Source organism: Kogia breviceps, chromosome 3, assembly GCF_026419965.1.
Source record: "Kogia breviceps isolate mKogBre1 chromosome 3, mKogBre1 haplotype 1, whole genome shotgun sequence".
Classification (NCBI taxonomy): domain Eukaryota; kingdom Metazoa; phylum Chordata; class Mammalia; order Artiodactyla; family Physeteridae; genus Kogia; species Kogia breviceps.
The window spans coordinates 50496887-50521657 of record NC_081312.1 but is presented as its reverse complement, the minus strand read 5'-3'; the positions used below and the strand labels follow the sequence as shown (position 1 = coordinate 50521657).

The 24771-nt window shown below is 39.3% G+C and overlaps 1 protein-coding gene and 1 pseudogene across 5 annotated transcripts in view; both read right to left on the bottom strand.

Moving 5' to 3' along the window:
• The window catches only part of L2HGDH (L-2-hydroxyglutarate dehydrogenase), a 53903-nt gene that overhangs the window by 2721 nt on the left and 26411 nt on the right, over window positions 1-24771 (bottom strand). For 3 of the 5 annotated variants that reach the window (XM_059057089.2, XM_067028482.1, XM_067028481.1), the window contains 5 exons: window positions 21742-21904; window positions 20433-20467; window positions 11863-12030; window positions 10571-10728; window positions 9343-9474 (listed from right to left, as the gene is read on the bottom strand). In XM_059057089.2, coding sequence (XP_058913072.1) covers window positions 9343-9474; window positions 10571-10728; window positions 11863-12030; window positions 20433-20467; window positions 21742-21904 — 656 coding nt within the window. The remainder of the gene's footprint in view (window positions 1-9342; window positions 9475-10570; window positions 10729-11862; window positions 12031-20432; window positions 20468-21741; window positions 21905-24771) is intronic. The other 2 variants (XM_067028480.1, XM_059057093.2) reach the window with 2 other exon arrangements.
• Window positions 14821-16484, bottom strand: LOC131752614 (histone PARylation factor 1-like; annotated as a pseudogene).

The following is a 24771-nucleotide window of genomic DNA, read 5'->3' as shown; positions in this document are numbered from 1 at the left end:
AATAAAGTTTACGGATAAAATCTGGATAAAATATTTTTGGAGTCCAAAAGCGCCTCCACCGAAACTGCTTAAGAAAACCCAGTTTGCAAACATTTGCCTTATACACACCAGCAAGACTCAAGAAATCAGGCAACAATGTTAAACACTTTTTTTTTTTTTTTTTTTTTTGTGGTACCCGGGCCTCTCACTGTTGTGGCCTCTCCCGTTTCAGAGCACAGGCTCCGGATGCACGGGCTCAGCGGCCATGGGCTCACGGGCCCAGCTGCTCCACGTCATGTGGGATCTTCCCAGACCGGGGCACGAACCCGGGTTCCCTGCGTCGGCAGGCGGATTCTCAACCACTGCGCCACGAGGGAAGGCCCTTAAACACTTTTTATTGATCCTGGGCCGATGCAGATAAGCACTTGCAGAAGATACAAAGAACAATAGGAGAGCACTGCCCTCTAAGACCTCAGACTGGCTGAGGAGAGATCATGATAATAATACCTATTTTTTTACCAAGCGCTTACTCCATGTTAGGAATTCTCTCATTTAATCCTCACAACAACTCTAAGAGGCTGATACCGTTTATATTTAACAGCAGAGAAAATAGAGAGATTAAGTAACTTGCCTGAAGTTACATAGCTATACAGTTCATCTGTAGAGAGATAAATAAGAATTACAACAACAGGGGTGAAAGGTTCTGTAATAAAAGTAATCTGTAATATAGAAGGCTGCAGCGAATCTGGACAGGAGATTTTTGAGCTGTAAGGATTTCCAAGTAAGAATCAGATACAACACTTACAGCACAAAAAGACAGAATGGGACTGAAGCTGAAATTTCTTAGGGTAAGGATACATAACAGCCTAATAGCCAGTGTATGGTCTGTTTTGTACATTCTGTGTTTGTAGCTTCTCTCAACCAATCAAAACGGCATTTCTCCTCTCTTTTCTTGGATAATGCTCCTGTTGCTGTTGTGAGCATCTCTACGAGCTTTCTTGTCCTTCTCCTTTTATCTCACAGAAAACTAACATGTAGGGGACACACAGTGGCATGACTAGCTACTGATGCTGAGTGTTCAAAATAAAAACTTTCCTCTCCATGAAGGTTTAGATAGTATATTCTCCTTACTCTTTCTAAGCAAATAGAAGTTAATACTGATTAACTACAGTTAAAAATGTGTCTATATTTATTTATTCCTCTTATAAACACCAACTATGTTCTTGACATCCCCTACACTCCTGCCCAAGTATTCAAAACCTATAATCCAAACTGTAAAAAAATATACAAGATTAACTTTTTCTAAGAAACTCACTTTAGTTCAAACTAAAGAAACTATTTAACATGGCATGTTTAAATTACCATATTCTTCATGCTCCCCAGCACTTAATGAAATTTCAGGGTTTTTCTTTGCCTGATTACATATAGGCATTCCCCCTCAGAATATCTCAGCTTGAGATGAATATTATAATTTTGAAATTTCAGGTAAAATAAAACATAAACATCTTCAGGGCCAAAACTGAATCTTATATAACAGCCCTATTTTGCCCCCATGTCTAGACTTGAGTACATTGGAAGTATTCAATAGGGATAGAAAATTTTAATTGTTTAACTCTCAATACTTTTAAATTCTATTTTAATAGCTGAAAGAACAAATGATTCAGCAAATTTAATATTTGTGAATTTAGCTATATTTAACTGTTTAATGCTATTTGTAGCCACATATTTTGCCGTATTTGTAGCTAAATTTAACAGAAATGCAAGCCCTAGACCCTTAAATATGTCTAGAAACAACAGGTAAATATGTAACTAATGGCATTCATTCTTTTGAGAAGTGTTGTATTTATTGCTTTATTATTCTGTGGCAGGCATAATCCTGTGGGCTAGAAAACAGCTATGACTGGCTACAACTGACATCTTTGGCCAGTTCCAAACAGGACAATTTAGTATTTTATAAAACTCACATGGGATCTACTGTTAATCTAAAAACAGAGGTTCAGGGCTTCCCTGGTGGCGCTGTGGTTGAGAGTCCGCCTGCCGATGCAGGGGACACGTGTTCATGCCCCGGTCTGGGAAGATCCCACATGCCGCGGAGCAGCTGGGCCCATGAGCCATGGCTGCTGAGCCTGCGCGTCCGGAGCCTGTGCTCCCCAACGGGAGAGGCCACAGCAGTGCGAGGCCCGCGTACCGCAAAAAAAAAAAAAAAAAAAAAAAAAAAAGTAAAAATAAAAAAATAGAAACAGAGGTTCACAGGAGCATATTTAAATTGGGAGTGGTGATACAGGGCAAGTCAACCATTCCATCTTAATTTCCCAATGTGAAGGAAGGGTATTTTTGTTATTAATATTCAACCAAACTGGATTGCACAAGAGAACATGGTTTTTCCATGCCCGGTTTTTGAATTTTGTTGACAAACTGGTTTAGGGCTTAGATCATTTTGAACCTTTGTAAATGTTCTGTGAGGGCTTGAATAACATGAGTATTCTATAACGGGGGTGAGGGAGTTCTATGCATCCCGTAAATCAAGTAGTTTTGTTTGTTTGTTAAGTTTTTGGCCATGCTGCACAGCACGTGAGATGTTAGTTCCTTGAAAGCACCGAGTCTTAACCACTGGACTGCCAGGGAAGTCCCTAAATCAAGTGTTTTAATTGTGTTATTCAAATCTTTTTTTTTTTTTTTTTTTTTGGTCATGCCAAGTGCCTTGTGGGGATCTTAGCTTCCCAACCATGGATTGAACCTGGACCCCAGCAGTGAACCAAGTTCTAACCACTGGACCACCAGGGAATTCCCCTCAAATCTAATATTTTATCTGCTTGAGCTATCGTCTATCAACAGACATGTCTTAAAATCACCCACCACAATTGTAGATTTGATTTCTGCTTCCAGTTATGTCCTTTTTATTCTCTGTATTTCATAGCTCTGTTATCATATGCAACAAGTTTATAGTGACCCTCCTTATTTCTTTCTCTTTTTTTTTTTGCGGTACGTGGGCCTCTCACTGTTGTAGCCTCTCCCGTTGCGGAGCACAGGCTCCGGACGCTCAGGCTCAGCGGCCATGGCTCATGGGCCCAGCCGCTCCGCGGCTTGTGGGATCTTCCCGGACCGGGGCACGAACCCGTGTCCCCTGCCTCGGCAGGCGGACTCTCAACCAATGTGCCACCAGGGAAGCCCACCTCCTTATTTCTAACAATAAATTTTTACCTTAAAGTGTCTTTTATCTAAAATGAACCTAAGACTCATCTTTCTTCGAATAAGCATTTGCCTAACACATAGGTGGATTTTAAAAATCCAACCTGATAATCTCTGTCTTAACTGTTAAGCACATTTGCATTTATTATAATTTCTGATATTTGATTTCTATTAAATTATTTTATGCTACTTAACCTGATTTTTTTCTAAAGTTTTCCCATCCCCTTTCTTGATTTACTGAGTTTTCTACATTCTTTTTTCTTCCTCTACTATTTGGAAGTTATATAATCTATTTACATTCTTTTTTTTTTTTTTTTTTTTTTTGTGTTACACGGGCCTCTCCCGTTGCAGAGCACAGGCTCCGGATGCGCAGGCTCAGCAGCCATGGTTCACGGGCCCAGCCGCTCCGCGGCATATGGGATCTTCCCGGACCGGGGCACGAACCCGTGTCCCCTGCATCAGCAGGCGGACTCTCAACCACTGCGCCACCGGGGAAGCCCTATTTACATTCTTGTATTTAGTTTTTAAATTCAGATGGGACTCACTGTGCATCTTGAATTTTATGTCTTTTTGTCCATTCCAGAAAATTCTCAAATACTTCTCTTCAAAGTATTGCCTCTTCTCAACTTCTCTGGAACTTCTATGAGATGTAGGCTGGAATCTTCTCATCTTCTCCATGTCTTAATTTGTACATGATGCATCTTTAGCTTACAACATTGTTCTCTAAATTCTTCAGATTTACCTTCCAATTTACTCATTTTCTGTTAAGGGAGGTCCAACCAGCTGTCTAACTTAATCATTTGAGTTTTTAAATTTAAGAACTATATTTTTCTTTTCTAGAAATTCTGATTACTTGGTTTCTAAATTTGCCTAGGGTGTTTTTTAAATTATTATTCTTTTTCAGTTTTTTTCATTCTTTTTTAAAAAATTCATTGGAGCATACTTACTTTATGGTTTCTAATATTACTATTACCCAAAGTTGTTAGAGGTCTAATTCTAGTATTTATTCTATCTGCTTACTCTCAGTTATAGTGCTTTGAAACTTTTGCTGGCGAGTTCCTCTTCAGCAGGGGGCGTTGGGTTGAAATTATGTCCCTCCACAGAGGTTTTATATTTGCTTCTATCAGATACTCCAGGCGTATAACCATTCTAGGAACACGTTTTTTTTAAAATAGAAAATCTTAAACATGTACAAAAGTAAAATGAACAGTATAAGGAACTCCCATGTATGTATTACCCAGTTTCAGTAACAATCAACACACAGCCAATCTTGTTTCATCTATACCCCCACTCTGTCTACCTCTCTCCACTGGATTATTTTAAAGCAAACCCCAGATGGCATATTATTTCACTTCAATGTATATTTCTCTTTAAAGGATTCTTAATAATAATACAAAACTACTAACTGCTTAGTATCAACCATATTCAGTCTGTGGTCAAATTACCCTGATTTTCACTCACTCTAATCTGTTTAAAGTGAGAGAGTGATAGGGAGAAGTGTTAGTCTGAAGCAGGATCCAAATAAGAATGGATCTACTTTTTAAGCTAGATCCATTTCTCAGCTTAGAGCTCCTAGATCAAACTAGTGGTACAAATTGAAACTCCAAGTACTTGTGAGGCAAGGCCCAGGGTTCTAGATTTTTAGGAGATTTTTTTTCTAGACTTCTTTTTCACTGAGGGTATAGCCCTTCCAGAGTCTCTGGTTTTACAAAGGGATCTCAGTTCCAACTTTTTACCTTTTACAGACCCAAGGCTTCCTTTCTAGCACTTGAGTAGCAATTAAAATATAAGTCCCTAATGTTTTATATCTTGATTTGTGTGGTGGATACATAAGTTTATACAATTTCCAAACTTCATTGAGCACTCAAGATCTGCATATTTTATTGTCTGTAAATCACATATCAATTAAAAACAAAACTCAGTTATATTTACATCAAAATCAGAAAATCCTCCCCACCTTTCCAGGTCAGCATCAGCACTAATTCCTCTTGGTTCTTAGGTATTCAATTTCCTCTCTGTTTTCGTTTCTGGGATGCCCTTATTTTCTTGCACTCTCAGCTATAAGTATTTCAAGGGATTTTTATTATATTTTCTCCAGACTCTCTTATTAGTATTTTGTAGTGTGAGGGTTACCAAATTCTCTAGACTAGTAGCTCTCAAACAGGGGAGATTTTGCCCCCTAGAGGATATTTGGCATTGTCTGGAGACATTTTTGGTTGTCATACTAGGGGAGTACTGCTGGCATCTAGTGGGTAGAGTGCAGGGATGCTGCTAAACATTCTACAATGAACTGGACAGTCCCCCACAATAAAGAATTATTTGGCCCCAAATGTCAACAGTACCAAGAATGAGAAACCCTTTTTTGCAAAAGGGTCTAGATCACCTTTATTACAGGATTTTTGGCTTTTACCCTTGCATTTAGGTAACACTTACAATGAAAACATCTTGCCTGAAAATCTACTACAGAATTTACTACAGAATTCCTCCAAGAAGATATTTTCAAAATGAAGTGTGGGAAGAAGAGGGGATCTTGGCAAATATGTCTTCATGTTTTACATCCTTACAATGCTAACAGATACAAACTACAGATACAAATTAGATTACCATGTCAAAATTAATCACAGAACAAATTAAAGGACTTTAGAGCTAAAATTAGGAACCTTAGAGATCATCATTTAATAATGAGAAGTCTGTATACCTAATGCATACATTTGACAGGTTATAACTTTACATTCCAATCTAATGTTCACTGGTAAGTTATTGCCCAAGATACTCTGGCTGGGCAATGAGAAGTCAAACTGGATTCCCTTTGGTAGCTACTGAAACTAAAGGGAACCACCTTGAGCTAAACATTCCACTAAAAGTGTTGCTTTGGTTCTTTTTTACTATCCAGAACTGCCTAATATGCTTCTTCCCCAATATTAATGATAGAGCATTTATGGTGTTGCAAACAGAACTTAGGCTTCAAAATGTGGAGAAGTCTATTGATCTTATTTTTTAAAATTATTATTATTATTTAAGATTCTAGGCATATAACAAGGTACAGAGAATAACATTATGAACACCAATTTTTTTTTTTTTTTACCAAACAGCTTAAGAAATAAGCATTATAGATATGATAGAAGCCCCCTGTCAAACTCTCTGCATCCCATTCTCTTGTCTCCCCGGAGATAAACACTCTCCTCAGTTAGGTGTTTATCACTCTCATGTTTGTTTTTATTTTCACATTACATGTGCAATCCATATACATACACAGTATAAACATATAAATGGTATCAAACATATCTTCTACAATTTTCTTTTTGTTACTGATAATTTCCTGCATTTAAGAGCTACAGGAATCAAATGGAATTGCTGAATATCTTCAGAGAGAAACTCATCTGTGACTGGGTTGAATTTGTCCCCAAATTCACCTGCCTACAGTGTTGTGTGCCCTTTTCTACTACCTGGTAATGAAACTGGTAACTGAAATTCACACCTTTCTACCCAGAGACAAGGGTATTCACCAAAACCCACAAGCCCCAAGGTTCAGTTCTACCATGTGAAATCCGCTGGTCTAAAGAGTTTTCCTCAGGCTTCTACAAAGGAGTGGTAACCAAATCTGGGTAGTGAATTCACTGCAACTATTTATACACAGAATTCACTACGCCCACCTATTGTGTTTTCCAAGGAATATTAATAGCAGTAAAAGATACTAGATTTGACCAATCTATTTTCGGATATAAAACATAACAAGTCTGTTAAAGCAGACTACTGAAAACATAAAAGCCTTCTTTATAGGTGAGTGAAAGAACATAAAGGCTAGATATTTTTATCCCTTCTATTTCAGAAGGTGAGTAGAGGGGTGAGAGAGATAAGAGTTAAAAACATTAGCTGGGTTTTAATAGTTCTTCTAAGGATTCAAAGAGGCTGGTCTGAGAATGATACATGAGAATCAGATTTAGACCAGGAGGCTCCCCTGAGGGAGACAGCTGACGTGAGGATTGCTCTCTTCCCAGATACAGAGTCGAGCTGCTGATATTTTACACCAGGCAAGTTCAACAGCTGTTACTGAGGAGACAGACACTTAGTACTCTAGAGATTCATTGCAGGATGGATTCAGGGAGGAGAGGATCTCAAAGACCACTGCTGATTAGGCCTAACATATGGCTGGTTCAGGGAAAAAGATGAGCACCCTAAAAATATCACCAAAAAGAAAATAGGTTTGTGTGGCATTTAGGACAGGGTATATAGATCAAGTCCAGAAAGGCTTTTATCTTTAAGAAAAAAAAAATTTTTTTTAAGTAATCCTTCCTTTGCCCCACATCCCCATAGCAAGGACTTAGACTGATTGCTACCATACTATTTCCCACTTCTGTTCTGCAAATAGTCCTTGAGGAAAGTAGGATCCAAGAAAGAACAAAATAAGTAGAGAGGAAGCAAGGTAAGATGCCAGGTATGAGTATGTTTCTAAAAGCTTTTAAGAATCAAAGAATAATGTTTTACTATGCTTATTACCTAATTAGGTAACATGGTGATCAATGATCTTATACAGAATTAAAAGTCAGAAGGCTTTGGAATCACAAGAGTAAGTGGCCACGGAGATTAAAAAAACTTCAGGTGAGATGTTTATCATGAGTGATAGCTAGACACGAAGGTGAAGGTGGCATCATAACACAACTGCAATGGAGATTTCAGCTTAATGCTGTAAGGTAGTCCAGATAATCATAAATGGACCTAGTTCAAGCACTAAGGGCCATGATGCAGCAATGACCAAACTCCAAGGGGTATGAACAACTTGTTGGGAAAGAGAGAGCACACAAAAATTCAGTGGACACACTGATTGAAAGTGTGCTTACAATAGGCAGAACACTCTATGACATAAATCACAGCAAGATCCTTTTTGACCCACCTCCTAGAGAAATGGAAATAAAAACAAAAATAAACAAACGGGACCTAATGAAACTTAAAAGCTTTTGCACAGTAAAGGATACCATAAACAAGACCAAAAGACAGCCCTCAGAATGGGAGAAAATATTTGCAAATGAAGCAACTGACAAAGGATTAATCTCCAAAATTTACAAGCAGCTCTTGCAGCTCAATAACAAAAAAACAAACAACCCAATCCAAAAATGGGAAGAAGACCAAAATAGGCACTTCTCCAAAGAAGATATACAGATAGCCAACAAACACATGAAAGAATGCTCAACATCATTAATCATTAGAGAAATGCAAATCAAAACTACAATGAGATATCATCTCACACCGGTCAGAATGGCCATCATCAAAAAATCTAGAAACAATAAATGCTGGAGAGGGTGTGGAGAAAAGGGAACCCTCTTGCACTGTTGGTGGGAATGTAAATTGATACAGCCACTATGGAGAATAGTATGGAGGTTCCGTAAAAAACTACAAATAGAACTACCATATGACCCAGCAATCCCACTACTGGGCATATACCCTGAGAAAATCATAATTCAAAAAGAATCATGTACCAAAATGTTCATTGCAGCTCTATTTACAATAGCCAGGACATGGAAGCAACCGAAGTGTCCATCAAGAGATGAATGGATAAAGAAGATGTGGCACATATATACAATGGAATATTACTCAGCCATAAAAAGAAATGAAATTGAGTTATTTGTAGTGAGGTGGATGGACCTGGAGTCTGTCACACAGAGTGAAGTAAGTCAGAAGGAGAAAAACAAATACCGTATGCTAACATATATATATGGAATCTAAGAAAAAAAATGTCATGAAGAGCCTAGGGGTAGGACGGGAATAAAACACAGACCTACTAGAGCATGGACTTGAGGATATGGGGAGGGGGAAGGGTAAGTTGTGACAGACAGAGTGGCATGGACATATATACACTACCAAACGTAGGGTGGATAGCTAGTGGGAAGCAGCCGCATGGCTCAGGGAGATCAGCTCTGTGCTTTGTGACCATCTAGAGGGGTGGGATAGGGAGGGTGGGAGGGAGACGCAAGAGGGAAGGAATATGGGAACAAACATATATGTATAACTGATTCACTTTGTTGTAAAGCAGAAACTAACACACCATTGTAAAGCAATTATACTCCAATAAAGATGTTAAAAAAAAAGAAAGTGTGCTTACAAATCACCAAGTCAGACCCACCTCCCAAGTTCACCTAGGACATGACTGTATTTACAATCCTTACGGCTTTTCCTTACCTAAGTATGTCACTGACAGTAATTTCAGGGATAAACTTTTGAAGGTGCTTCACTGTTGCACTGAGAAAACAGGCTTTGTACATTTCATTAACTCCATAGGAAAAATTCTGGAACACCAGTTTAAACAAGCTACTGAAAGCAAAGAAAATAAAATCTTTATGAGAGAAAGGAATTCTTTATTATCATACAACACCTTTACAACTATTAGATTTGGGGGTGGGGTGTGGCATCACAGAAATCTATGCAAAGTCAGAAAAACCACATATTAAAAGAAAATCAGCTTTTGGCCTAGTAAGAAGGAAACTTCATCAAAGGAATACCTTCCAAACTCTAAAAGTAAACACCATTCAAACTCAAATTCCCAGGGAATGCTAGTTTCAAACTAGGATAAAGCCTGACAGAATCAAGGCTTTCTAATGCAATGTTACATGCTTTCAAAACACACCTAAAAGGCATTACAGATCTTTAAATCACGGCATCAAACACGTGGGACATTTACCCTACTCTTCTTTAGTCAGCCAGAAGTAAGATGCTCTAGGAGTGATTCTCACTTGAGACTCTGGGGAGCCTATGTACGTCTGTATTTTTACAAGCATACGTGCTAGGAAGCCCCATCCTAAACCTGTTTCCGAATCTGTGCAGGGTGAAACTCAAGTACAGCTTTAAAAGCTTTCTAGTGATTTTGATGATGTGAAACCCTCTAGAGAGCAACAGTGCTAAAAGGACAAAATACTTCACTGAGTTATTTCTTACAATAGTAAACAATCTGCATTCCAGGTCAACACAGCAGTATTGTTAGTCTTCCACAAAAAGAAACAATCTTGCTTATCAGCAGTTTCTCCAGAGGTTTTCAACATCATGGTGACTGGCCTGAAACGATCTTATCAAAGTAAACCATCTACTGATTTCTGAGAGAAACTTCTGGTTTTTTTCAAGCTCAGCTAGAAGGTTTGCAAAACAAGATCTGGATTCTCGGATGTGTGATCGCTCTTGGCTCTTGGTCTTGTTCTTTTTAACCAAGACATTACCCTGGCTCATCAGAGTGTTTCTGAAGTAGTTAAAATGTTATGCTTATTCCACAAAGCTCTTAATTTGGATTAATTAAAAAACCAATATACCAATCACAAATATGAAGATTTATCCAATAAACAGAATATAGAGAAAGAAAAAATTCCCATATTAAAAATATAAGCACATAAAATCATTTTTTTTAAGGAAATAAAGTTACCTCTTGATAATTATATCCATAATATCTCTGGCACTGAAGTCAAAGGGTCTGTAACCCTCTCGTTTAAAGGCAAGAACTGCATTCGGCCCTAGCCAAATACTGCCGTCCATCCTTGGTGTGAAGTGAACTCCTAGGAAAGGAAATCGGCTATCTGGGACCTATGGATTTAACAGAGCAAAGAACTATTAGCCCCATTTCATACTGTATTTTATTACACATGCAAACAGTCAACTGGTAATATAAAACATTTTCTTCCCATGCATCTGATTTGCATTACTTTTGATCTGCACTCAGATAATACTTTTCTATTTACATGCTTCTGCCTAGAAATGTCACACAGGAAACCCGATGCTATGACAATAAGGCACATTGTCCCATCTATTCCTCTTTCTGGGTAAAGAAGAAAAACAACTGTCCTACTTTAGGTTATTCCCCACCTCCACCCTCCCCAAGTAGGGATATATGTAGGTGGCAAATAAAATCAGAGCTGCTGGAAAAAAACACACCTTCATAGCACAGGCTTTTGTAAAGTGGGAATGCAATACTTGGAACAGATGAAATGGAAGTTTTGGCAAGGTCAAAAACATTAAATAGCTGAATACTGGTTGTTCAATCTAGTAGTTCCAGACAGAAGAATGAGCTCTCATTTAAACGGCTCTGTCTTCTCTATACCATGAAACTACACAGTGGCCAAATCCCCTTTTCTGCACTTATAGACAGTGAACTGAGAAAGAGGGTTGGCATCTGGGCATGCTATAAGGAAAAGTTCTGTTATGAGTACTCCTTCCACCAGAGAAGTGGAAGAATCGGGTTCTTTCTTCACAGCCCTTCCCATGGTGCACTCAAGCTTTCCTGTACTTGTGGGCAAGTCATTATAATTTTTTTTTTTTTTTTTTTTTTTTTTTTTTTTTTGCGGTACGCGGGCCTCTCACCGTTGTGGCCTCTCCTGTTGCGGAGCACAGGCTCCAGACGCGCAGGCTCAGCGGCCGTGGCTCACGGGCCCAGCCGCTCCGCGGCACGTGGGATCTTCCTGGACTGGGGCACGAACCCGTGTCCACTGCATCGGCAGGCGGACTCTCAACCACTGCGCCACCAGGGAAGCCCAAGTCATTATAATTTAATGACTATGATATCGGAATAAAGATTTGGGGATTCAACCACAAGAGAAACAGGTGGAATGACTGCACCAAAAGCCCTTCAAAATATCTTACTTCTCACCCCGGGAAAAGTTTTTGTTTCATTCCCCTTTTTGCCCACAACCATCTTGAGAAGGCATAAACAGCACTACCTACTGGATAAATATTCCCTTTTACAAGATAGCGTTTTTCTGGCTTCAAGAGCAGGTAATCTCCTCGGAATGGTACAATTCGCGGATTGGGATTGCAGCCACTCAACTCGGAAATACGGTCTGAGTAAAGTCCTGCACATGTCACAACGTACTGACATCGAACCTCCTCTCCCTAGTGCAAGAGAAAAGAACAGTGACTTGTGGGAAGTAGAAAAATTAGGTGGAGGAGGGGGAGAGGGAGAGGGCGTATAGATGATAGAAAAGACAATAATGGCACAGATATGGACTTCTTTCTTTTTATTCCTTTTAAAAGAGGAAATTAAAACAAGTATCAGCAAAATAAGTTCTTCAGCATTTAGGTGGCAGGTAGGAACTTAGGGCAGTGGCACACAAGAGGATGTACCTTAAATTTTGTACTTTAATCTTGACCTAGTGAGGATACACAACAAGCCACACACACATACACCGGTATTTTACTAACACCTAGCACAGAACTTAACTACTTGTTGCATGAAGTAGCAAACTTCATTTAGGTGGCCCCAACCAATTTGGCTTCCTTTGTATTTCAGATAGCTTCTCCCGTCTTAGGTATGAGTAATTGATCTTGTTACTCAATAACCTTGCACAATTCCAACTGTAACCTACCCACCAACCAATTTCTGCTTCCAGATCAGTATCTACTTTGCAAACTGAGGCTACTTTCAAAAACTCATTCATTCAACCCACATTTACTGAGAACACACACTACAGTCAAGGTTTGCTTTAATGACTAGGAGACTGCTAATCTTAGGCTGTGTTTTCTCATAAATTTTATTTTGTGATTATCATCTGCATATTTTTAGGTTTACTCTGCCAGGGTTAGCCAATTTGCAACTCTATTTCCTAAATGATTTCACTTAACCCTAATTCACCACCACACTCTAATTTCTAGCACTTTATTTCTTATAGAAGAGACAACTAACACCTTCTTGCTTCAGGTAATTTCTTGTTCCTAGATCTCCTTCCCTGAGGACCTATTTCTGAAGCCTTGGAGTTCTCACCTGCCTCTATGTTCTTTCTTTCTTTGTAGCCCTTACTGATTCAGCCTTATTTTATCTCCGTGGGCATCCTATTTTTGCTTATTTACCAAGATAAGCATCTTTTCAAGAGTTACACAAGTCACACTGATGACAAAAATCAGATGAAACTTCTTTGTAGTGAATTCAAATTAGCTAGTCTAATGAAACCATGAAAGTTTTAAGATGCTTTAAGTCAAAGGACCATGTCAACAAAAACAGAAGTAGGTTGGTATCTTTCCTGTTCATCTAGAGTTATACACCAGAAGTACAAAAAAAATTCTTTATGTGATATAAATCTTCTAGTTACTACTTTAAAGGTCAGCAACTCTTTGTTCTTAGAACATAAAATGAAGAGGAGCTTTATAAATGTAAAGATAAGAGAATTTATAGAATGGTACCAGAATGCAATAACCTAGAAGTTCTCTCTTAAAAGCTCATGGAACAATTCTGAAGAAAAAAATGATTAAAAACTGTCATACGTCTCTGAGATCAGTTTATGCTATACATGAAACAATTACTAAATTCAATAACACATTAATTTCACACCCAAAATGGAAATTTTGAATTTACATTGAATTATTTATTCAAACATAAATTTCTTTAAAAAAATAAACTATGCATTACTGTTGCTATTTCATAAGTGAAAGACTTTTTCCCCATTTGCAATCTATAAATCTTTAGTTTGCAAATCCTCTCCCCAAAAGTTTATTTTAAAAATTCATTTTCTTTTAACCTGTCATAAAAACATAGATGTTCAACTTGATAAGTTGACTCACACTTTTATTTTTTCATTTATTTTTTTTACAACAATTCCATTTATTTATTTTTTAAATTTATTTTTATTTACTTAAAATTTATTTATTTTCATTTTTGGCTGTGTTGGGTCTTCGTTTCTGTGCGTGGGCTTTCTCTAGCTGTGGCGAGTGGGGGCCACTGTTCATCGCGGTGCGCGGGCCTCTCACTGTCGCGGCCTCTCTTGTTGCGGAGCACAGGCTCCAGACACGCAGGCTCAGTAGTTGTGGCACACAGGCCTAGTTGCTCTGCGGCATGTGGGATCTTCCCAGACCAGGGCACGAACCCGTGTCCGCTGCATTGGCAGGCAGATTCCCAACCACTGTGCCACCAGGGAAGCCCTATTTTTTATTTTTTTAAAGATTTAATTTTACCTGATTTTTGGCTGCGTTGGGGTCTTCGTTGCTGCACGTGGGCTTTCTCTAGCTGCGGCGAGCGGGGGCTACTCTTCGTTGCGGTGCATGGGCTTCTCATTGCAGTGGCCTCTCTTGTTGTGGAGCACGGGCTCTAGGTGAGCAGGCTTCAGTAGTTGTGGCTCACGGGCTCAGTAGTTGTGGCTCGCAGGCTCTAGAGTGCAGGCTCAGTAGTTGTGGCGCACGGGCTTAGTTGCTCCGTGGCATGTGGGATCCTCCTGGACCAGGGATCAAACCCATGTCCCCTGCATTGGCAGGCGGATTCTTATCCACTGCACCACCAGGGAAGTCCCTCAAAATTTTAAATTATATTTTATAATTTAAAATATATATTAATTATATTTTAAATTTTAAATTATATTATTTAACTATACTAAAAGAAAATGTCAAAATAAAAGCAACAACTATAGCAAATGTGGGTGAAATACATATTCACTGGTATCCCATAGGCCCTTGCATATCCTGCATCACATGATGCCGTACTCTAGTGAAAATGTTCCTTAGATGAGGGCAGGGGCAGAAGCAGACTTTTAACCTTTTTTATTTTTTAGCTTTATAAAAGTTTTTAGTAAACGTTTCCATCAGTTTATTTTATGTACTCCTTAAAAACAAAAAAACAAAAAAACAACAACAACAAAAAAACACAGGTTTAATATTAATGCTTTAAAGTATTATACACCAAAGAAAGCCAATTCTCATTCATGCTGCAAGTTGGTCTGTGTTTTCTTTACTCCTGTTTACCAGATAATCTTCAATAATTTCTGCAAAGAGACTTCTCTTCAACAGAGTATAGGTAAGAAGTAAAAGCTGGCAAGCAACTTTATGACAATAGTCTGAACCATAACAAGGAAGTCCATTCCCACTTAAGCCCCATCCTATAATCACATTCATCACTAGCAAACTGCACAAAAGTCATTGCTGAATGGGAGCAAAAGCTTTTAGTCTCTCCTCATCACTTTGTGCTTCAGTAATTGTCTTGCAAATTCCCTTGAAGTTGGCACCTGTTTCAGGGGGCTCTCCGTACTCAGCATCATTTTCATCTACTGGGACAACTAAGTCTGCATCATGAAAAGTCTTTGTCTTGACTTTCTTATCTCTATGTTTCATCTTCATGGTTCTCTGTTCCAACGAGTAACCCAGTGCTCTGGCTGCTTCTGTGCAGTTTTCATCTATATTTTTCAAGAGACTAGTTTTCTTTTTATGTTACTTAAGTTTTTCATCAAAACAAATTTGACTGCAGCAAACACATTATCTCCATTTTGATCAATTATACAATTTTTCTTTGCTCCATCTGTACCAACATATACAGGAGGTTCATCAGGAGACTCCCTGAAATACCCCATGTGGAGCTGAATTTTATTATCTCCAGTAATAACAGTCTGGAAATCAGGAGGGTCATAGTAAAATCTCCAGTGAAGGTTAATATTGGGCTTGCTGATTTTTTGTTCATTTTATACTTCATAAAGACCCACTAATCGAAGGCCAAGGCTTGCAGAAAAGTGCATCAGCTGACTTCTCAGGATCAAGTTCTTCACAGAAATTCCAGAAGTGATAGACATCTTCAGGCAGGGCTTCCCTGGTGGCGCAGTGGTTAAGAATCCGCCTGCCAATGCAGGGGACACGGGTTCGAGCCCTGGTCTGGGAAGATCCCACATGCCGTGGAGCAACTAAGCCCGTGCGCCACAACTACTGAGCCTGTGCTCTAGAGCCCGCGAGCCACAACTACTGAAGCCTGCGCACCTAGAGCCCGTGCTCCATAACAAGAGAAGCCACTGCAATGAGCAGCCCGCGCACCACAATGAAGAGTAGCCCCCACTCACCTCAACTAGAGAAAGCCTGCGCGCAGCAACAAAGACCCAACACAGCCAAAAATAAATAAATAAAATAAATAAATTTATATTAAAAAAAAGAAATCTTCAGGCAGAGAAAGCTTATGATGATTTTCTACTTCTTTTCTAAAGTCACTGGAGACATCAGCTTTACAGGATTTACTCCTCCTTAACATCAAATGTTTTTTCACACTGTTGCTCCTCCACACCAGGTCTGCACTTCCTACCGCTGCCAAGCATTCTGCTTTTTAATTCTTTTTTGAATGGAGACCTTGGTTGCTCTGCCACTTGGGCCACATGATCCAGCAGCTCTGATGGTAACGGAAGTGTGTGGCCAATAGTGATGATTTACGGAGACTGTGGTAGGCCCCTAGAGGTGGAATCACAGTACAGAACCGTAGGATTTTGGAGGAAAGTTATATCATCCTCTGCAGGTAATTAGCCTCCTTTTGAGAAAGTGTTTCTGCCTTTGACTCAACACTCGACCACAGGTCACCAAGTTACTATGTGAACTATCCATTATGAACTAGGTATTGTCTGACTCACCAAGCCACAAAATTGGGTGTGTACAGAGCACTCTGTCATCAAGAGGAAGTGGAATATACAAGATAAGTGTTGTATAGGTCCTGTAGGCACACATAAGTTGTGCACGCAAGTGGCTCAAATTCCCATGACCTCTACGGCTAAATCATCTCCTCCCTCTCAGCCTGCCTCCATGGCCCCATGGAAAGTTCTCTGTGATCAACTGACCAAGGAAGAAAAAAATACAGGCCTGGTTTACAAATGGTTCTGCACAACATTCTGGCATCCCTTGAAAATGAACAGCTACAGCACCAGAGCCCCACTCGGGATTGGCCCTGAAGGACTGTAGTGAAGGGAAATCTTCCCAGGGGGCAGAACACTGAAGCTCATACTTGGTTATTTATCTTACCTAGAAGCAGAGATGGCTAGAAGTATGGCTTTACACTGCTTCATATGCAATGACTAATGGTTTGCTGGATGGTCAGAAAAGGGAGCTCTGGAGAAAAGGTATATAAATGGACCTCTCCAAACAGGCTCAGATAAAAAAGATATTTGAGTACTATATGAATGTTCACTAAAGAGTGATCATGGAAGAGGAAGATTTTAATAATCAGTAGGCAGATGACCTGCTCTGTGGATGTTAGCTAGCTTCTTTCCCCAGGCACCCCTGTTCTCACCCAATGGTTTCATGAACTAAATGGTTATGGCAGCAAGGAGGTAATGCAAGGGTTCAGCAACATGGACTTACTCACCAAAGCTGATCTGTTTACAGCCACTGCTGAATGTTCAATCTGCCAACAGCGGAATCAACAGAGCCACTGATATGGTCCCTGGACCACTTCAATCAAAAACCAAAGGCAGCACTCAGTGCTCACTGGAATAGACACTTGCTCTGGATATAAATTTGTCTTCCCTGCCCACAATGCTTCTATGGAAACCACCATCTGTGAACTTATAGGATTCCTTATTCACTGTTATGGTATTTTACTTAGAAGAATTACTTCTGATCAGTGAGCTTATCTTACAGGAAATGAAGTATAACAATAGGCTCATGCTTGTGTAATGCACTGATTTTACCATTTCCCCCACAATCCTGAAGCTGCTAGGTGACAAAAAGGAGAATGGGCTTTTGAAGATTCAATAACAGCACTAGTTGGCTGGCAACACCTACAGGCCTGGGGCAATGTCTTCCAGGATTCTCTACATGCTCTAAACCAGTGACTAATATATGGTGTTGTTTCTCCCATAGCCAGGATTCACAGGTCTGGAAATCAAGAGGTAGAAAATGGGAGTAGCTCCTTACTATTACAGTAAAAATTTTTTGCTTCCTATCCCTACAACTTTTGGCTCTGATGGTCTAGAGGTCTTAGTTCCCAAGGGAAAAACGCTTCCATTAGAGAATAAGCAATGGTTGCATTAAGTTAGAAATTGATACTGCCATACTTGGCCACTTTGGGTTCCCCCTGCCAGTGATCAATAGGCAGAGGGGATTACTGTACTGAGTGGGGTAATTGATTCTGACTCTCAAGGAGAAACTGAGTTGCTACCACATAGAGGGCTCAGGGATGATAAAGAGGAGTATGTCTGGAATGTAGCTCTCCTGGGACATGTCTTAATTTTCCCATGTATTATTATAAAAGTTAATGGAAAGTACCATAACCCAAAACAGGCAGGGCTGCTAATGGCACAGACACTTCAGGAATGAAAGTTTGAGTTACCCCACCAAACTAGGAACCATGACCAGCTGAGATGCTTGCCAAGGGCAAAGGGACTATGGAATGAGTAGTTGAAGAAGGAAATTATAAATATCAGCTATGACCACATGACTGGTGACAGAAACGAGGAGTGTAGTAGCTATGGGTATTTCTTTCTTATTTTGAAATAAATATATTTGTCTATAAATTACCCAATTATTTCTTTATCCTCATTATTATGGACTGAATTGTGTCTTCCCCAAATTCATACGTTGAAGTCCTAACACCCAACTAGACTGTATTTGGAGACAGGAGGGAGGTAATTAAGGTTAAATAAGGTCACAAAAGTGGAGCCCTAATCTAATAGGAATGGTGTTCTTATAAGACAAAGAGATACCAGAGATTGCTCTCTCCTGCTCTTTCTCTGCACATGTGCACGCACAGAGAAAATGCCACATAAGGACATAGTGTGAAGGCAGTCATACACAAGCTGAGAAGAGAGATCTCACCAGAAGCCAACACTGACAGCACCTTGACCCTAGATTTCTAGCCTCCAGAGCTGTGAAAAAATAAATTTCTGTTGTTAAAGCCACCCCGTCTGTGGTGTTCTGTTAAGGCAGCCTTAGACAACTAACACACCCATTTCTGTCACTTCCCCATTGTCTAACACCTCAACTTCAGTACTATTGACAATTTGGGCCATATACCTCTTTGTTCTGGGAGCCTGTCTCTCACATTGTAGGATGTTTAGCAGAATCCCTGGCCTCTACCCACTAAATGCCAGTAGCATTCCCCCCTTCTACTAGATGTGACAATAAAAATGTCTCCAGACATTGCCAAATGTCTCCTAGAAGGAGAAACTGCCTCCAGTTGAGAACTACTGAGTTAATATAAGATGCTTAAATTGTGGTTAACCTTTTATCTCAGTATTTAAGTTGCAGGATCTCAAAAGGGGAGAGTGACTCAGCTAGAAAAGAAATGAACATTCATGATCAATAAAGTAGACTTTGTATCTTTTTTTGCAGAGTAAGCATGTCTTCAGGTGTATGGAAGATAGTTGCACCTTGTGGATGGAAGCATAATTTTTCTACTCTTTATTTGGAAGTTAAATATGGTTATAAGGGGTGTGAATGGATGCCAAGTTGAAAAGGGATGGACTGCAGGGGGTTATACTGTATCGATCTGGTTAAGCTGGGAACCACAATGCTTCCCTATACGGTTCTAGCTTAAAGTTGACCAAACAGGAATTGCATATGGTTTGGCAGGCAGAAGTACAGCAGCAGCCACTATTCTCTGAAGGTCATTCTAGTCCAATGAAGTGACAAATACCCACTGCAAAGTAAATTACAGCTCACATTCAGCTTCCCAACTACCGATCCTACTGATTAAGCACTGCTCCAGCCCACTGCTTGGGTAGAGACAGAGGCAAGAGCTCCCCATATCTCATGAGCTTTCTGCTTGCATTCCCACTTCGGCAGCTAGACACACGTGGCTTCTCAGACTGGCTGGAGATGCCTCTGATCTACCAACTCCCCTTCTGAACCTGCACTTCCCCAGATCCTTTAAAAATTGTGTAAGGGGACTTCCTTGGTGGTCCAGTGGGTAAGAGTCCACATTCCCAATTCAGGGGGCCCAGGTTCGATCCCTGGTCAGGGAACTAGATCCCGTGTGCATGCCACAACTAAGAGTCCGTGTGCCACAATGAAGATCCCGCGTGCCACAACTAAGACCCGGCACAGCCTAAATAAATAAATAAATATTTTCAAAAATTGTGTAAGGCCTAATTCCTATAATATACTCACTGATGACTCTACTCTCCTGACTGAACTCTGATCGTTCGATGAACATACAGCTCACGAAATGCTTCTATGCCATTCAATAATTCTTGTTTTAGACTATGAGAAGATGAAGAAAAGCAGTCCATCTCTCTCTGCACAACCTGCTCCCTGCCCCCAAAGTCTTCTCATTAGCAGACAGTTAATAAGTTAATGTAGATAAGTAGGCAGAGCAATAAAACTATCAGTTTTTATTACTAAGTGCTTATAATCCTATCCTTTGCTGGCACAATCACTTCATGAAGACATTTCCAAGTTGAAACCCTTCTTAGAATGAAAGCTGTTACACTGCTCTCAAAGGATTTCTCTCAGAATAACTTTTACATTAGACAAATTTCATTCAATGACATAAAATACAGCACTGTGGTTAATTCAACTTTTTAAGAAAGGAGATGACAGTAGATAAAGTAGTTTTGCTTAAGAATCTTTACCTTTGTATTCCTTATAACAATTGGGTATTTCATCCCTGAAAAAAAATTAGTGAAAGATTTATTTTTAGCAAAAGAAAGCCTACATTAAATGAAATATTATTCTAGTAATAAATTTAAAGGATTGTTTCTGTCATAACCATTACTGCCCCCTACTTTTCATTCTAAAGTTTTTTTACCAAGTAACAAGATTAAACTGGTTTATATTTGATAATATATAAAACTCTGGCATGTTTTTAGCATATTTTATTTTAATTCATTTAATCTATACTTATAAACCATTTCCCACCCCAGCTCTAAAATAGGCAGTCCCAGCTTTTCTGTGAACTGCAATCCTAGAAAACAGGCTATAAAATGGATCATCATAAATCAGTATGCATTTTCCCACAGGACTAATGCTATGACACTTGTTGTTCAAGTCTTGGATATCTGAATCCTTGCAGACTGTAAGTTGTATAGAGAAGCAAGAGTTACTGCAACACAAAATTTCCAATGATAAACTATTTATAAAATTAGTTCCCAATCAGATACATGTGATCTCAAAGACCTATAAAGCATATGTACAGCAGGTAAAAAATATGATCTACTTACTTATATCATAGATTTGATTGATTATGCTACCTTCCTAACAATCTCAATTATTTAACAATTTTGCTCATCATCTTAGAATTTAAAAGGACACTGGGAGAATGACTCAGATAGCGCAGATCTCCTTAAAAACCTGTCAAGGAAGAATGAACTGAACACTACTTTTTTTTTTCTTCTTCAAATTTCCCAACAATGAATCTAAGGCTTAAAAACTAATTCATTTGGTTTTAAAAAAAAATTTGTCCCCAAAGCAAAACAAAACAAACTCTAAGTACAGGCTACAATGGAGGAACGCGGTGGGGGGTGGAGGGGGAGTTCAGAATGGCTGAGTCATGTCCTATCCCCAGATAGTCTGATTCAGTAAGACTGGGTGATGCTAAAATCTGCATTTTTAACAAGCATTCCCAGGGGATTCTCACTAACCTACTGGATAGGGAAGTGTTTGCGGGCTAATTTTCCATAAACAGCCTTGGCAGTTCGGGTTTTAGCACTAGTCAGAAGTGTCCCATCAGTGTCTAGTTCTATCAGCACAAGACTCACTAGAAGTCCCAGTTCTCCCATATCTGGTCTCACCCTCACCCCTGCTGTACCTGCCTCCAGCTCTGGGCCCTACTGTAGCCTAGCTTCTGGTGGCCCTCTTGACAGTGCTACCCTAGCCAAAAATAGTCCCAAGTTTGTTTAGAAGTCAATTCAGTATTCAAAAGAAAAGACAAGGATAGCTTACCATCTTTACTTCTTGAAGGACTTTCTTTAGCCATTTCAATATCTTCTACTTCAAAACTGGTCAAAACAGAGCCACCTCCTTCTTGGAAATCCTGGGCAAATGACAAAGCCACCTGCTGATAGTCCACAATGCCAGTATAAGGACAATCAATAGCCATTAGACCCTGGGATAGAATTGTGAAAAAGTCAAGACAATACAATTAAAAACCATTGAATAAAGGTTGTGCAATAAATTTGATTTTTGGCTGAATTTTTTTACTGTTTATATTGATGGATAACATACAATTAGCCTTTCCTGGCAAACATCTGATAGTCTTAAAGAAAAATAAAAGTGCTCAATTCAATGCCTAAATTTGAAATGGAATACATATATAATTTGTCTAACAGATAAAATAAATAATACTAGCTAAATAAGAAAACCTCTATAGTCAGGAAATAATTCTCCTCCTTAGAGGAGTTCATTTTTCCAGGCTCTTCCAGCTGCTACAATGAGTTTTTCTGTTTTATTTATCCCTTACCATATCTGATTCTGATTCATATCTGATTCTAAATCAAATAGTATTATCACCAATTATATTTTAAACAAACTGTAGAGATTTTTCCCAGTAGTGTATTATATGTCATGCACACTCAGTGAGAGCTCAGAGTTGTTCACAGTGTTTGTCGAGTGTTGATTTGATTTGCTGCAGAATCTATCTTCAAGACTACAACTACTGAGTGGAGATTTTATGTGGTTAATTCAAACTTTCTCTTCAGGTAATATGAGAAATTAATAGCCTGGGTCTTTTGTTGCTATGCTGGGGTGTGTTGTCACTCAAAACATGTTTAAACTCTATAAATGAATGATCTACAACCATACCTATTTAATTTTTTGGAATAAGTATTGAATGTGCATTGGCTTTTCTAATTCTGAAGAGAAGGAAACGAGTAGCATTTCACAAAGTATTGACTATATTTTGGTGAATCCTTGGAAATGGCACCATTTTCTGTTGCCTTATTGTATATGAGTATATCAGTTCTCCCAATCAATTGCCCCTAAGAGGGTAGCCTGGTTTCCAGGATAAACGGCACCCAGAAGCTGACCACGACAGGTAAATGCTGCTATCCTCCTGTTTGGCCAGGACTGCACTGCTGTTGCAGTTTTAAAATGATATCTGATAATATTATTTTAAATATCTCATCTGTATTCACTGCTCCACCCCTACCCCAGTGCATTTACCTGCTTGGCCTTGAAAAGCTTTTGACTTTGCCACCCATACCTGACCAATGCTTCCAAATGGCCAGATGACACTAAAGGTGAAGGCTCACAAAATGCCTCACAGTCTCTTTTCCCAAACTGAACATAACATTTGGCAAACTTCATCATTTTCCTGACAGTCTTGCTTCCAGAATATGATAGGATTTGCCAAGAACAGAAAATCATTCCTTCTGTTTCAATACAATCACACGTAAGATTTTACATTAGAACTTATATTGCCTGAAATCCCTAAATTTGCAGCTCAAATAAGTATAATTCAACTTCAAACTACAAATGGTATTTGGGGTACAATAACCTTGGAAGCTAACTTAGGATAATACTAAGAGTTTAGCCACAAAAAATAAGAGTTTAGTTACAAAAAACTTCCTTACGTAGCATAAAAACTATGTGACAAGTATGATAACAGGGTGATAAAAACATGCTGTAAAAGTGCTTCATATCAATAGTTCTTTATAATCCCAAATATCTTCCTTATTCATCTTATACTCCTATAACCCAGCACATGCCTGACATACAGAAGCATTCAACTATTTACTGACTGAATGAACTTTTGAGGGTTGTCTTTAAACATACTAGATTCCTCCCCTGCCTCAGACCTTCCCTAACAGGTTTTCCTTCTTCCTTCCCTTTCTAGCCTTGGCTGTGACCGTCCTCATGAGATGTTGGTGTGCCCCGCCTATATGTGTAGTGGGGGGAAGGTGGAGCGAGTCCCTGCTGCCCAGCAGTCAGACACTCTGGCCCAGGGCAGGGTTGGGGGACAGGCTGACCATGTCTGTCAGCCAGCAGGCTGGGCGTGCACTGTCCAGGTTAGCAAGTCAGAGCTTGAAGCTGAGGTTATGGCAGGTCAGGTGGCTGGAAAAGAACCAGGCAAGCAGGTCAGGGAAAGCTGGGAGTTGGAAGTCAGTCAGGAGGCTAGAGGAACAGAGAAACGTGTGCCTGACCAATAGTGCTAAAGAAAAGGCAGACGGATCACCACAGCTAAGGTCAGAGGAAGCAGTCAGGATTTACCCATAGCAAGCACTGACAAGGGCTATCCTTCAAAGTCAAAGTTTACAGAGGCAGTTTAAAATTTTCCAAGATACTTCCCCTAGGGGCACTTAATTTTCTTCTTAAAGAGATCTGGTCCAAGAAGCCCTTTCAGAGTTCACCTGACAAACTGTTTCTTTCTGGAGGGCCTGAAAGAAACAAAGGTGACCCTATACCATGGAAATTTCGCCACCTATTCTTGGTAGTGGTGGTGAAGTTGGGGGAAAAGGAAGGAATTTACTCAAGACACTTCTATGAAAATAACCAGAGTATATTTTCTACTATGCATTGCCACCCCTAAATATCAATACATCTAGACATTGATAACTATAATGTAGCATTCTATAAAGTAGATCACTACTGCAGAGGACTCAGAGAAAAGCAGGATATACCTCTTTTATAAGTTACACTATTTATTCATCTTTCAAGTGGGGGGTTCACTTCTGAGAAGAGTTTCCTAGACTTTCAGACTAAGCTAAAAGCTCTCCCTTACCTTGGCACAAGACAGAGTATCAGTTCTATCAGAAAACTTATCACTGTATTAAAATTGTATTTTCTGCTATACTACAATATACTATATACTATATACTATATACAATATACTATACTATACTATACTATACTATACTATACTATACTATACTATACTATACTATACTTCCTTCAGGATGACAATTAGTTCTTACTCACCTTCATATCTGCAGTGCCCAACATAGTGTTTGGCACAGAGTAAAGAAGAAAATGTCG